At 30.8% G+C, this 16,731-nt stretch overlaps 1 protein-coding gene across 1 annotated transcript; it reads right to left on the reverse strand.

The window, feature by feature from the left end:
- Window positions 1-2,843: 2,843 nt before the first annotated feature.
- On the reverse strand, window positions 2,844-11,606 carry LOC135951200 (CD109 antigen-like). The gene is made up of 9 exons (XM_065500799.1): window positions 11,469-11,606; window positions 10,996-11,404; window positions 6,341-7,161; window positions 6,008-6,269; window positions 5,683-5,950; window positions 5,542-5,629; window positions 4,182-5,265; window positions 3,505-4,011; window positions 2,844-3,332 (listed from the first exon to the last, which is right to left on the reverse strand). Exons 1-9 carry the CDS (start codon window positions 11,534-11,536, stop codon window positions 2,844-2,846), a joined length of 3,996 nt encoding a protein of 1,331 aa, XP_065356871.1. The 5' UTR covers window positions 11,537-11,606.
- Window positions 11,607-16,731: the final 5,125 nt, after the last annotated feature.

Here is a 16,731-nt window from a genome sequence, read left to right on the forward strand (position 1 = left end):
GTATTAAACTCTTTAAAAAATATTAAAAATCCAAAAAACTTTAAAAAAAATACTGCAACTACTTTAGAAGACTTTTTATATTTAGAAAAATGTCACAAGCGATCTATATTATATTCTATATATTTTTTCCTTTTTTTTAATGGACTTTTGGCTTTTGAAATTAAATAAAAGTCGTAAAATATCAACCAGTAATTTTAGAAAAAACTCAATTTTAATTTCAAAATGTGTCAAATTTGACCCGAATATCTTAAGAAAACAATAGCTTTGGTATACAAGCGGAATCCCAGTTTTCGCAAAAATATAATGATCAGCAAGTATTATGAAAAGAGAGGGATATATGTTAGTGCTACCAAAGCTCTGAAAACATTTAACTTAATTGTGCGTAACAAAAATTTAAGATTTTAGCTCCAGGTCAAATTTGACCCAATGACCTTAAGTGCAAAAAATTTTATAGATATTTTTTTTGGCAGATTTGTTTTTCTAAAACGTAGTTGTTGATATTTGAAAAAAATCAATTTTAATATCAAAATGGGTCGAATTTGAACCGAAGACCTTGTGAACGTTAAAAGAATTAATCAAAATTTGAATTAAAAAGTATTTAAGCGTTTTAAAAAGAGATCTTTAATATAAAATAAAACTATTTTCTTCTTATTTCTAGGCGTTTTAATATTTTGCCAAAAAACCGGTTATTATTAAAAAACCGAAACCGGTTTATATTAAATTGCAATTTTTGAAGAAACCGAAAACCGGTTTCTAAAAAATGTCGAAGAATCGATCAGCCTAATAACGATCCAGAATATATATACTTTGTGGGGTCGCAAATGAAAAATGTAGAAATTACAAACGGAATGACAAACTTATATATACTCTTGCCACACTTGGTGAATGGTATAATAATATTTGTACAAGCATTAGACACACGGCTAGGATTCCGACGCCGCAAATATTTTACAGGAATATTTCTTTTGAAAATTTTTCGGGAATTTCTTTATAAGTTTTCTTCTTCAAGTTACAATATTCAGATTCGTGGCGATGGCCAAATATGTTGATAATTGACTTAGTATATTATTATAAATAATGTGTTTATATGTTTCTGAAAGGTGACATTTTAGGAAGTACTATAGAAGAGAAATGATTTCAAAATTTGTATAACTGCGATTTCCAAAGCTTTCTGAAGTAGACATATTTATACCCTACACCACCATAGTGGGGAGGGCATTATGCGTTTGTGCAGATGTTTGTAACGCCCAAAAATATTAGTCTAACACCCACCTTAAAGTATACCGATCGACTTAGAATCACATTCTGAGTCGATTAAACGATTTCCGTCCGTCTGGCTGGCTGGCTGGTCGGCTGGCTGTCCATGTAAACCTTGTGCGCAGAGTACAGGTCGCAATATTGAAGATATCTCGATATAATTTGGTACATATAATTTCTTCGGCCTAAGGACGAAGCATACTGAAACTGACAGAAATCGGTCCATTATTTCACCTAGCCCCCATACAAATGTCCTCCCAAAATTGGACTTGATCGGTCATAATTATTTAATTTATATAGGTATCTATATAAATGCTACAAATAAGTTTTATATATACAAAATTCATGTCACCAAATTTTATTATGATCGGTCCATAATTAGTCATCAAAAAAATCACTTTAATGTGCATAAATCTCTTAAAAATGTTGGTATATACATAAAACTCAACACAAATAACTTTCATATACACAGAAAAAAGTTTCAACATAAATATTATGATTCGAATTCATTGATTTCAATTCATAACATTTATAAATAATTTCTTAAATAGTATGATTTTTTTAATATTTTATGTTTTGAAATAAAATCTAGAAGGCTTGAAAAATATAATTTCAATTTCATTTTTATTTTTATGTTGTTCAAAAAGGTTTGAAATTTTTCATGGAAAATTTTTAGTTTTTTTTGTGATTTTCAGCTACAAAATGATATAAAAAGCGCGAAAATGATTAAATTGATTTAAGAGGATGAAATGCTTTTATATTTATGAATGTTTTATTATGTTTAATGATAATTTTTAAGTTTCAGATATTCTCCTTTTTATCTTAAAATATTGGCCAATATATGGCTATTATGCAAATATTCTTGCACTAATTCATTATATAATACAATTATAATGCAATTTATTAAAAAAATTAAGTAAAAAAAGCAAAAATTTCCGTCATGTAAAATTTTATAATATTTATGAACATGTTCTTATTTTGAATGAAATAAGTTTGGGAAAAAAAAGTCAAGTTCTATTAATAATATTTATTACAAAATTCCTTCCAATTATGAATTTCTTTTTTCTGTGTAGACATAAATAACACAACCAAATTTCATGTCGATCGGTCTATAATTAGTCATAGCTCCCATCATAGCACTCTGCCGAAATTCATTCACGAAAATAAATTATTGAAATTTTAAAAGAAAAATGATTTTGCTCATTTACTTAGTGTAGGGTATTATATCGTCAGGCTTGACCGACTATACTTTCTTACTTGTTTTTATATAAATTTCAACTTTAAGCTTTTAAAAAAATTAAAACCTCTTTTGTATGACACAATATGTTCCAAAATTGGAAATTTTGTGATTCTCAAAAACAATTCAAATTGTTTGAGGTTATTTCACCTTTTGGATCCGCGCCTGACCATAGGTCATACAAATGTATGTATTTTAAAACCCCTTTAACGGACCGATTAAGGTATTAGTTTTACCATATTTTTAAGCAATACCCTTCTAAATTGTATTTCTTTAATTGCGACAATTTACATAAAAGGCAGGGTGTGATTTACCCGACAAAATTTCAAATAAAAACTCCATATTTTATTTACAAACTATAAAATTCTGTATTCGAACGACTTAAGTTATAATAATCGTACATTTTTATGGCAGCCGGTTTTGGCATTAAAATTTCATTAATTTCATCTGCTGGAATGTCTAGACAATGTTTAATATTTGCCTCCAATTTATCCAAATATAAAATTATTGTAGATTCTGAATTTTTTAACTCTACTCTGTGCACAAGTTTGTTTTGTTTTAAGGCCAAACTATTTTCTTCTTCGAATTTGAAACCGGAGGGTAAATTTGCTTCCATTATCACCATATTGGTGGTTTCATTGAGTGTATCTGTATCCGTTTGGTAAGTGAAACAAACTTCCAAATTCATTTCTTCAGAATTGTTAAACATTGTTTTGGCTTGTATATTGAAATACTGAAATTTGTTCATATTAACTATGTTGTATTGATGGTTGAGCTGCACCAAAGAGGCTCCAGTGCCCTCCATTTCGAAAGTTACATGGCGTGTGGCTATTGGTAACTGAAAAAGAAAAAAATATGTTAATTTCATTATGCTCCACTAAAAATATGCAGGGGTTCTCATATAGCAATTCTGTTTTATTGGGGTCCATAGAAAAATTATTTCCGTACTCTATAGACTTCCACAAAATAGAATTGCTATTCACTGTTTTTTGTACCACTGAGTTATTTACCTCATGTTTTTGCAAATCCAAAATATTGTTCGAGTTCACATAAAATTCATCTTTTGCCAATTCATTATTTTCCTGATCTTTGGCAATATAGGAAATTTTAATATATTTTCGATTTCTATATATTTTCGAAAACTTCACTAAAGCCTCCATGCCCACCACTGTGTCGTGGGAGGATGTAAAACCGCCATTAACATTACGTTGCTTTATGAGCCACTTGAGGATAGAGGTGTGATCTCCCGGGGTATCCAGCAAAGTTATTGCAGCGTTTGATGTAATTTCTATATCGTTGGCCCGATTTTGGTCATCTTCCGACCACCACTTGAGGCCGTTTTCTTCTTTACTCTGTGATTTTAATTGCTTAATGAAAGTATTGGCATTTGGATGCTTGGCATTTTTTATAGCAGTTGCTATCAAGGATAATGAGTAAATATCCTTAGTACTATTTACGTTCGAATTTAAAAACTCTACTCCATTTTGTATGACTGTTCGATATTGGGAGGCATATTTCTGAAAAAAAAATAAAATGTTAATCAAGAAATAAGTCAAAAATGTATGTAGGTCACTACAGGAACTAAATTACAGGATTCATACCAGTGATTATTACTTTCTTTGCACAGATTATGATCCAAAATATTTTTAAACAATATTTTTATTATCAAAACCCCTTTGGTACTTACTTCATTCTCCAAAAATGCCAACAATATAAAAGCTGTAAGAGCATATTGATTTTTATGCTTCGGTTTCAATAAATATCCCGTATAAAGAAACTCCCCATTTGATTTTTGCTGACCGGCCAAATACTCCAAAGCAGACTCTATTATTTTCTCCTCAATGTCCAAGAATTGCGAAGCTTTAATAAAGTAACGCACCACATAGGCGGTCAGCCAAGTACTGGGCTCCTCATCGGTTCCCATGCCGAAAACGCTATAACCACCATTTTCATGACGAAATGCTAGTTGCTGTTGAAAAGCAATTTCCATTGCTGAACGTAGACTGTCCACCAAACCCTTCTCTTTGTCTAGCTTGTCATTGGCTTTAAGATATTGCAAAATTAAGACGCTGGGAGCAAAATTCACCATATTTTGTTCACCACAACCAGTGGGCATTTGTATGAGATCGTGAAAATTCTCCACTGTGGGCACTAAATAATGACCACCCACAGAAAAGGTAATATAATCTGAATCTGGCACACTATCTACTGGCTCTTCGATGCTAAATGATGAAGATATTTTCTCTCCTGCCGGAATACTTAAATATAAAGCCTGATTATTTTGTTCGGCCACACCTTCTGGTTCAACTTTAAGTTTGTGCAAAACAGCATCTGAATACAAGGGACTTGAGGCTGCCACACTAAGACTTATTTCACCCGATTGTAAGGGGTATATAAGAAAGTTTACTGTTTTGGCCTTGTCCGCTTGTATAGTAAGGAGTTGCATTTGCTGCTGGTCATCAGTTGATTTTTGCAAACCCTGTTTTGTAGATTCTATAAAATTAAACTCCTCATCATTATTATAGAGAATCACTTCCGTGTCTAGAGTCTGATCAAGATAATTGAATATGGTTACGGGTATTGAGACAATTTCACCACGTTTCACTGAGTATGGCAGATTTAGAGCTATGAAGAACGGTTGTATGGTGGTGATATCTGTGGGTCCATTTACTATACCGAATCCTGTTACATCATTATTTGTAAATGCTGTTATACGCCAAGTGGTTATGACATCGGGTATTGGCAGAGTCAATTTGGTATTTGTTTCATTGCTGGAAGAGATGAATGTGTTATTTTATTATGATTTAACTTTATTTTATTAATAACTACTAATGCTCCTTGGATTCGCTATCCAACTCTCTCCCCTTCTCTATTCAGTATCTCCAAAAATTAACAATATTCTTGAGAGAATTGGTGGACATTACGCTGTCATTACACTGAGTTCTCGTATCCAGAACATCAAAAACTACTAATGATTAATACAACCCCATTCAGAGATCAGCTAATGGACTTACTAGGAGTTAAGACTGCTTACATTACTTACTTACATTACAAAATTATCAAATATCCAGGTTTCCGGGAATTTTTTACGAAAACGATGCGTAATTGGTAGAACATTTGCGGCACCGGCAGCACCTGCCAACGAAAACATGTATCCCATTTCAGATTTTAACATTGAATTCTCTTACCACTAAAACTTGTCAATGGATAATGAGCATTAGTTAGAGTCAACAGGCCGGATATTATACCAGGATACATTGGAGATAATATGGGGGAATATGATCTTTCATCAGTCAATTCCTTCAGTATGTTATACTTTTTTAAATCATATGTATTATCCAATAAATATACACCCAAATCAACGGCCAATATACCGACATACGAATTGGGTTGAGCATTTATAGCAATTGTAACTTCTTCGCCTGGCTTGGCTTGTTTGGGTGCAGACAGTGAGATCTAAAATAAATATTTATTAAAATCTTCTATATTAGTTTTTAATTTAGTACGTAACACCTGATTTTCGAATTCCGTTGGAAAACTTAAATACATTTCTTCAAAACGTAAATTTCCTTTGTGAACGTAATACACATAGATGTAGGATAATGGTATCATCTCAATTGAGGGTGTTATGCTTATGATGTGGGACTTTTGGTTGGGCGGTACTTTAATATATTCCGTGTGTATAAGACTAGCATGACCCATTACCGTGTACATCAAATAAGGTATGTCGAGTATTGAACTGACCTCAATAAGAACAGGTTTTCCAAGTTGAAGTCTGAAGTGGTGAACATGAAATGAGATTTCCTTATATGTACAATATAAAAGTGTAGAAAGTCTGCTACTTACTTTTTATCCACCAACTCCAAATGACAATAGTATTCCCTATTGTTCAACATTAGGTTTTCACTTGTGAAAATATTTGGAAGCATTATTTTAGAGTTTTTAAATTGAAATTTATGATTATCATTTTTATCATGTTCAAATTCAAATGTTGCTACACCACTGCCATCCAAAAATGATTCATACAATTTTTTGCCATGCTCCATAGTAACTGGCGTATTGCGATCCAAAACGGCAGCTCCAGTCCAATGTTTTACATAAACTTTCAGGCGATATGGTTTGTTATTTTCAAATTCAATCTCATCGTAGGGAATTTTCAAATTGTAACGCTGCTTATGTAAATTAATATCTTGACTCTCTGTTTCAGTTCTACCCGTGTGTTTTTCGCTAATATTTGCCTTGACGCTTAGAATGTAGATTTTTGAAATGGCAGTTTCATTCTTAATATTGAACTCAACGAAACCTATATCTTCTATATCAATATGTTTGGTTTGTAAGAGTACTTTGTCGTCATTATTCCATAATTCAACTGTGGCATTACCTTCTACATGTTTACCAAATGTATATTTGCCAAAGATTACAACCGCAATGGTATCATCTTCCAAAAGAAAATCCGACGGAGTTTTAAGGTACACACCGAATTTTGGCAGAACATAATTTTTTATTGTAATGGATTTTAGATGGGAATAATCATAAGTTCCACCTAGAACAACTTTGATTTTCCATTTTCCTAAAACGGGATATTTGGATAATTGAAACTTCCCGGTATAGACACCAAAGGTAAGGGAGACGTTTTGAAATTGTTTGACACGATTACCATCACTATCCTAAAACGATATAAGTATTGGAATATTATTATAGAATTAAATATTGATTAAACCTTAACTATGTTTAAAATGTTTGATAGTTATCCGGCCTACATTTATAAAAATCGGACAACTAATCATAAAGATATGCCTAAAAATATGAAGTTTGAAGTTTTTGATTAGTCTTCGAAATATAAAGACATTTTTACTGAATTTTTATTATAACGAGATCCTTTCATAGTCCCACTTTGTGTTAGGAAAATATATTGAACAGATAAATTACCATTGCTATGAGACCAATGTTGTAAAAATTGGGTAAGCAGTCAAATTATATACAATTGAAACTGAACAATTTTACACTACTCTTATATAAAATTTGAACTTCGAACCTCGATAGAATCTAAACCATAGCAAAGTTAAACACTTTGAGGAACTTCAAATTTATTTCGTATTACCACTGAGAACCCGTTATCCAAATTTCAATAAATTTGGAAATGGTAAGGTACGATGCTTTGTCGATTTTGTTTCCTTCCTAATTATATGAAAGCTATAGAATGTTATGTGCCTATAAAAATCGATACCATAACTTTATTATATAAATTGGGAGTATGACTAAAAAAATCGCAATTTACAATAGATGGCGTATCTTGTGAACGCGGTTTATATATTTTTTATAACTTATGTATATGTCATATTCAAGGGTACATATCTGTCATTTATTCTCGCTTAATTATTGAACATTATAGTGTAAACAAAGTTTTTTTTGCTTCAATATTTTGTACCAACGAATCGTCATATGCGAAAAGTTTTGCTTCACTTCTATAATTTGAAAAAAGTGTCGCTGAAAAACACCGATTGCTCACCAAAGCTTATGGTGAATGTGTTTAATCGGTTTCAACGTGCGAGAGATGGTTTGTGCGGTTCAGAAGTGATGATTTTGACACAAAAGACAAAGATCGCTCAGGTCAGCCTAAAATGTTTTATGACCACGAATTGGAGGCATTACTCCATGAAGATTGTTATAAAACTTAACAAGAGCTTGCAAAATCATTGGGAGTTACTCTAGCAGCACTTTCAAAATGTTTGCCAGCAGCATGATTCATCCAAAAGCATGGAAATTGGGTACCGTATGAATTGAAGCCTGGACACCTTGAAGGGTGATGTTGCATGTCCGAAATGATGCTTGAACGCTCTAAAAGGAAATAATTTTTGTACCGAATCATTGCATACGATGAAAAATGGATTCATTACGATAACCTGAAGCGTAAGATCATATGTGAAGCCCGGACAACCAGACACCAAAGCCAAATATCCATGGCAAAACGGTACTATCTATTATGAGCTGCTGAAATCTGACAAGACAATAATCACAGGGAAACTGTACCGAACGCAACTGATTCGTTTGAAGCGAGCATTGGCCGAAAAACGCCCACATTAAGTGTCAATACATAAAACCGTAATATTCCATCATGACTACGCTTGGCAACATGTTGCAATACCTGTTAAAAAGTATTTATAATAAATAGGTTGAGAAGTTTTGCCTCACCCGCTTTATAGTCTAGATTGTTCCCCGCAGAACGCTATCTGGAATATGCTTTATTTTGGAACAGAGTATCCAATATTGGTTTGATTCGTTCTTTTCCTCAAAAGATGAGCAGATCTTTAAGCTCAGAATCTATATGTTTATATTATACAAATGCATCAAAATAAAAGCTAAACATTTTTAAGACATACACCCAATATAAGGATTATTTATGTCGATGTTTAATTTGTAACGATATTTTTAAGAGATGTGTACTTAAGGGCTTAAGGAAGTGAATTTCATTGGGGGGCTATGCTCAAATATGGACCGATCCAAACAAAGTGTCGTTTTGTGATCTCTTTTTAGATGAAACTTATTTTTTTAATTAATTAAAATCTATTTTATTATACCCTTCACCTTCGTGAGAAGGGTATATATAAGTTTGTCATTCCGTTTGTAATTTCTTCATTTCCGACCATATAAAATATATATATTCTGGATCCTTATAGATATCGGAGTCGATTAAGCCATGTCCGGCTCTCTGTCCGTCTGTCTGTTGAAATCAATTTTCTGAAGACCCAAATCTTCGGGATCCAAATCTTCAATAATTCTGTCAGACATGCTTTCGAGAAGTTTGCTATTTAAAATCACAAAATCGGTCCATAAATAACTGAGATATGAGAAAAAAACCGGGACAACCTCGATTTTTATCCTATTTTTAATCTATATCTGGATTACTAAGTCATTAATATAGACAATCCCTCTCTCTCAGATATTTCAAAGTCCATTGCAACGATGTAGATAAGGCTATAGTAAGTTGGACCTACAATGGGTCAAAATCGGGAAAAAAAATTTTTAACACAAATTTTTTTTTCATCAAAAAATTTTTTTTGTCATAAAAAAAAAAATTTAAAAAATTTGGAAAAAAAAATTTTTTTAAAAAAAATAAAAATTTGTTTACCTAAAAATATTTAAACAAATTTATTTTAAAGTATTATATATTGGATAAGATTCGGCACAGCCGAATATAGTTCTCTTACTTGTTTTTATTACGCTTTCTCAAAAGATATCATCTTTTCACTCTCTCCGTCTCTCTCAATTACGCTTTTCTTAAATTTTAAACACCTTAATTCTAATATTTGTTTGTGAATGGCAAGTAAGATGAAAAATTACTCCACAAATTACAACAACAATATGCAAATTATATTTTCTGTGTGAAGCAGAATCCGTATTAAAATCCGAAAGCTTATTTTTCTACAATGAGAGTGTTTCACGCAGATATATGTATATTAGGGTGTCCCTAACGCATACCCCCCTGAAAACTAATTTTAATTTTTGTGCTGTTATTATAAATACTAGACTTCATGTTCAATTTTTCTTAAGTTTAATCAAAATCTGTCCAAAAATATATAACATATTGAAAAATTTTACCTTCACGATTTAAGGGTTAAAGGTTTCCGATTTCAGTAAACCTTTAAAATTACATGGACTATAATATCCTGAATAGGTTTTACTTAAAAATCGTAAAATTAAGAAAATTCGGCTCATTCGCTAAAATATGGCCAAAAAAATAGTTTTTCTCGAAAATCGCAAAATTTAAATCGCAGGTACGGAAAAACTATAGGAGGTTTTGTTATACTTTTTTCATATTTTTATTTCCTATTATGTTCTCAATAAATCCCAATGTGATGATCAAAAAATTATGAAATTTGTTTAACAAAATTTTTAAAAATTTGAAATTGGAGTTTTGAAACTGTCGTTAAAAAAATTAAATTTTTTTGGTCATACCTGCGAATAGGTTAACGGTATCCCACGAAGACAAAAACTCATACACAAGTAAATATGGATATATTCTAAGTAAAAATAAGCTTTTATTTAAATATTTCTCATAATATGTTAATTTTGTTCCTACATATATTGTTCTAGTGGCCTGAGACACGTTAATGGCCTGGCGATTTTTTAATAACTTTAACATTTTTTAACCAATTTTGATCTTTTACATCTTATTAGAACGATAATTACGTGTACATTTCGATTCTTTTAAATTAAATTCCAAAAGTAATTATTTAATGGCAAAATTTTTACAAAAACTGAAAAAACTGCATATTTTCCCCTTGTAAATGCACCTCAAAAATAAATCGCTAAGTGGTATTTTAGGTCAATACGAAAGTTTTCAGGGAGTATGCGTCAAAAAATAAACGATATCGAAAAATAAGGGACACCCTAATGTATCTTAGACTTAGAATTTCATAAGGATCTCGAATATATATACCTTGTTGGGTGTCATTCAAGTATACAAATTTAATCACTTATACTATTTAATATTAACTCACCAATATCTCCACATGAACAGGTTCTGCAATATCTAATGGCCTGGTATGTTGATCCAATATCAGCACACGAAATTTAACTACATCCTGAGGTTTATAGACCGCTTTATCGGTTTGTATATAAATTTTTGGACCATAATGAGGATGCTCTTCTAAACTACTTTCATTTTTAAAACTCAAACCTAATAAGCCTTCAGCTTTTAATTTGTAATCTCCGCTCATCAATTTTTTCGGCATAAATTCGACTAGCTTAGATTCATATGATTGTAAATGGACATCTTTGGACTCGTTAAAACTCGGGCCCTCTATGCTAACACGTATCGAACATGGCTCACTGGCCTCGTGAAGAGCAACAAGAACCGAATATTTACGATTTGGTTTTATAACACCGGGAGCATTAATTGAATAGTAACTGTTAAATAAAATTGTTGTTAAACTTTTAGTTTGAAAACAATATAAATCGTGATATACCACACCTTTCGGCGGTTACCGCTAGCGTCATATATTGTATAAACAAGTATTGAATACAAATTTTGTTTTTCATACCGCAAATCTTGAATTATTTCATGCAATTATTTAGTTAATTTTATTAGCAGCATTTAACAACTGCTTTCATCTATCTAGAATTAATAACTGATTTAAGCAATTTTTAAAAAGCAAAACATCACGAGGCTCATCATCTTAATTTTTATTAACACCAGTTATGATAGCGGTATTCCAGAAGAATGCAAACAAGAATACAGATTTTTTGTTTAGCAGGTAACTTAAAATACCCGTTTTCCATTCTATAATTAAGATACATACATACATATTTATATATACGTGATGTAAAATGTCAATATTTCGTTTAAAACATGTTAAAATAATTAAAATCAGTTGAATAATTCACAAAACTGCCTATTTAGACTGATATACTGAATCAATAATATATGATTAAGCTTAAGGCCCTTAAAGTGATTCATTGGATTTATATGGGAACTATTAAGGTCTGAAACTATCAACCAGCTTTACCTGTGATAGAAGTAGCCAATATTGATCGCTGACTACGATAAAAGGGATACAATTTAGGAGAAGTTAAGCGTCAGTATAAAAGTCTTGATATGACTGAACTAGGGTTCCCAATTTCCCGGATTTTTCCCGGGAGGAAGTTAGAAAATCGTTTCATTCCCGGGAATTAAACCAAAACCGAGACAGTTTTTTCGAATAAATTATCTTATAATTTTACCAGCATTTCAAAAGAAGTTTAAAATAACTATATTTGGTTTAATAATGTTGGTTCAACATTTTAAAGGGCTTCTTATTTTATAGTGGAATTAGATCGGTATTGTCACACTCATAGTTTCAGTCGGTGTAAAATCAATAAATTCTATTGTTTAATTAAAAAACTTAAGAAACTATGTTAAATCTTTAATATATGCGTTGTTAGTTTGAAAGAAAAATTTTTCAAATTGATTGTAGACTAACAAATGTAAATCACTATTGTTATTATTTTCACTAAATGTGAATATCCTTAAAAGGTGTAAAATTTCAATTATATTCATTCTTAATGACCGAATTTTTCTACTGTGGCTTGAGTTAGTTGAAAAAAAATCGGTTATTTCAACCGTAATACTTTTTGCCAACTGACTATCTGAATAAATCTATGAATATAATAGAATAATTCAATTAGCTACAAATTTGGTCCGAAATTTTTTGAAATTTTTTCCAAAAAGGAAAACAATTATTTGGGCTCGTATATATTTTGTATTTGTTTCTGGTTCATTTAAGGCAACGGAGCCCCTCAACCCTATTCAATCTTGGGTAGATTTTAGGACATTTGCAATATTCAACTTCATTTTTGCAATATTCATTCAACTTTAAAGACACCTATTTGGAGTCGTACAAAATATTGATTTGAAATTTTTAAGAGTGATCGAAAAGTGCATTTCCAACACAAAAGATTTAATTTTAGTGGAATTCGTTGTGAAATTGCTTTCTATGTTTCTAATACTATGCAAATACTCCAATTCCTAAAAACAAGGAAAAAATTAAAATGTTCGTATTTTTTCGTGCTGGTAAAATAATAATATGAATGATTTGGAATACATCATAGTATCTAAAAACAAGTAAGAGATCTATATTCTTAGTTTTTAAATTTTTTTTTTTTTTTTTAAAAAATTTATGACAAAAAAATTTTTTATGAAAAAAAATTTCAGTTAAAAAATATTTTCCCGATTTTGACCCATTGTAGGTCCAACTTACTATAGCCTTATCTACATCGTTGCAATGGACTTTGAAATATCTATCATTAGATATCCATATTGTCTATATTAATGACTTAGTAATCCATATATAGATCAAAAATGGGTCAAAAACCGAGGTTGTCGCGGTTTTTTGCTCATATCTCCGTTATTTATGGACCGATTTTGCTGATTTTAAATAGCAAACTTCTCGAAAGCATGTCTGACAGAATTATTGAAGATTTGGATCCCGAAGGTATCTGGGGTCTTCAGAAAATTGATTTCAACAGACAGACGGACAGACACAGACAGACAGACGGACATGGCTTAATCGACTCCGCTATCTATAAGGATCCAGAATATATATACTTTATAGGGTCGGAAATGAAAAATGTAGAAATTACAAACGGAATGACAAACTTATATATACCCTTCTCACGAAGGTGAAGGGTATAAAAATATTGAATTCGGAAGGGCGTATCAGCCTGTTAGCATATTTTTGGGGTCTCTATTTTAAAGTATTTTCTTCTTGTTGAAATGCGATGGTAAATAAGTCCGCGAATTTTTCGACTCTTAGCTGAAAGGGCAACACTGCTTCTGTCACTCCTATCAAAATTTGAACAGGCTGCGTCATATAGTTTGTGTTTGAGGAGATATTGGAAAAAAGTGAATTTAGTCTGCTTCATAAATACTATGGGAAATCTGCAAAATCAATTTCAATGGTAAAAAAGTGGTTTAGTGAATTTCGTTGTGGCCGTACAAGCACGGAAAATGCCGAACATTCTGGGCGCCCAGTTGAGGTCTCTACACCCAAAACAATTGAAAAACAATTGGAAACCATAATCATCTCACCTGGCTCAGAGCTTTCAATTTTAAATGATCACTTGGGTATAAGATAGCTTTTCGCAAGATGGCCGCCGAATTTGGCTACCAAATGCTCCCTCTTCAGCCCTATTCTCCAGATTAAGATCAAGTGACGACTATTTCTTGTTTCCAAATCTGAAGAAATGTCTTGGCGGAAGAGAATAGACCCCAACGATGAAATCATCTCAAAAAAAATACTTCTTTTCATGACAAATGTTATCTTTTTTGGAAGGGATAAAAAAATTGGAAAAACGTTGGACAAAGTTCTTAGAACACAAGGAGACAGTGTTGAAAAATAAAATATTATTTTATCCAAAAACCTGTGTTTCATTCAAAAAGACAAGGTCTTTTTTTATATTTTATTGTTTAAGAAAAACAAAAAATAACGTTAAAGTTAACAATTCAAGTATTGATAATGTTAAAAAACATTCGAAAACAAAGTCCATTATTAAATTTTCAACAGAAATATTCTGATCAGATTAACTGCCGAACAATCTACAAAACAATTGACTAGCAAATTATTTAGTTTCCGTTTTGGAGCTATGCTTTAAACAAATTGAGCTAGTTGGACATGATCCTGAATTCAAAAACAATATAAACGTATAAAGAACTTTTTTATGTCGTTCATTAATTCGGGTTTTAAATTGAGTAACTAATTCTTATTAAATTAATTATTCACTTTTACTAAATTATTTATAACAAATTGTATTATACATCAAGCTCTATCAACGTTGCCGAATCTTTGCTTAATAAAGTGGTCTTGGGGAATTACACAATAAAGGGAATCTGTCCAAAAGTTTGATATCATTGTCAGTGAACGCATTTACAAATACGCAAATGTAGACAAAGATGTCAAACGATGTTCAAAATAATGTATAAGACGAACTCCATGCTTTTCTTGCAACAAAACATTAGTGTTTATCATTCGATTTATTAAATATTTTGCAACACTTATGTAAGCGGTTAATAACATCACTTATATACATATATTTTAAGATCATGGCCTTCATCTATTTCAATGTAATCATTATAAATGTAATCCTCAATCTTACTTTCGACGACCGTTTCAAAATCACATTCTCCATCACATTCAACTCCACTTTAATCTAAGTTAAAATTTTGATTATTAATTGCGATTCTTCTAATAGTTCGCCAGCTAAATAACAAATATTTTATTCCGTACCTTTTATTTTCATTGGTTCAAGTCCTAAGTAGGGTTTTTATCACGGGAATTCCCGGTACAAATTTCCCGGGAATTTTGCCAATTTTTCACTACCCGATTCCCGGGATTTTTAGTCGGGAATCCCGGCAATTAAAAACTGACGAAAATGCATAGAAAACAAGTTAGAACTCTATTTTTTTCACCAAAAAACAGTAAAAAGTTTTTTACAGTTTTTTGCTTATATCTCGACTATAATAGACCGCTTATTATTATTATTATTTATTTGGGGTTTTTCGTATGAAAACATAAAAAGTGAATTCATTATTTATAGAATTTATTTCTTATTGAATCATTCTAATTTCTTTAAATTTCTTCTTCAAATCCATAACAAAATAGCTTCAAAAATTGATTAATTGATTAAATTTTTCTTCAATTCAAATCTAGTACAAAAAGGCGTTTCAATTAATTTTGTAAATGATTTGATTTAACAAAAGTTTAATTATTCAAAGTTTGAATAAATTCTGTTATTAATTAACTTTAAAATTAATTCAGTTTAAGAATGAATCTAAAAAAATTCAATATTACACAGAAAAAAGTTTCAACTTAAATATTATGATTTGATTTCATTGATTTCAATTCATAACATTTATAAATAATTTCTTACATATTAAGGGTACTCATTTAAACGCTTAAGTTTCCCATTTGTGCAAATGGGCAAATTTGCGCGACATGTTTCATGAACCCACCTTTTCAATTTTGTGCAAGTTTTTACAGAAAATTTATATTTGTCAAATAAAAATACATAAATTCAACAAAAGCTTTAATAATTTTTTTTCAAATTGTATAAGTTTCAATTTTAAAATGTTGAATGAAAGTTAAATCTTTGGAACAAACGGTGGTATACATAGTTTGGAGGACTTTGTTTATGTTCTAGCTGTTGGTTAATGTTTTCATACACAATGTCATTTAATGCAATCATTCTGTTCCAAAGTTACACAATTTTCACATGCACAAAATTTTTATATTTTATTTGATTTTTATTTCTTATAAATAAAAGTAAACAAAAGCAGCTGATTCATCAAATGCACAATAAATTCAAGTTTGCGAGTCTAAATTGTCGCGCAAACTTATCGGAGTTGTGCAAACGAATTTCCATACATTTTTTTGACATTTCATTTGCGAGAGTGTAAAAATGCACAGATTGCACAGTTTGCGAGGCTTTTAAGCGTTTACATGAGGACCCTTATTAAGATTTTGTTCGTATTTTATGTTTTCAAATTATCTAGAAGGCTTGAAAAATACAATTTCAATTTCATTTACATATATTTTTATGTTGTTGAAAAATGTTTGAAATTTTCCTTGGAAAACTTTTTATTTATTTTTATGATTTTCAGCTACAAAATGAGCCAATATGCGCGAAAATGATTAAATTTTTTAAGGGGATGATATGCTTAATGTTTATTTATATTTTATTGTGTTTAATGATATTTTTTA

Source organism: Calliphora vicina, chromosome 2 (assembly GCF_958450345.1).
Source record: "Calliphora vicina chromosome 2, idCalVici1.1, whole genome shotgun sequence".
Taxonomy (NCBI): Eukaryota; Metazoa; Arthropoda; class Insecta; order Diptera; family Calliphoridae; genus Calliphora; species Calliphora vicina.

Coding starts and splice junctions, on each gene's coding strand:
- LOC135951200 (XM_065500799.1), bottom strand. CDS start 11,536: ATGAAAAACAAAATTTGTATTCAATACTTGTTTATACAATATATGACG. Junction 6,270..6,340: donor TTGGAGTTGGTGGATAAAAA/GTAAGTAGCAGA, acceptor TCACCACTTCAG/ACTTCAACTTGGAAAACCTG. Junction 5,266..5,541: donor ATATTTGATAATTTTGTAAT/GTAAGTAAGTAA, acceptor CATCTCTTCCAG/CAATGAAACAAATACCAAAT.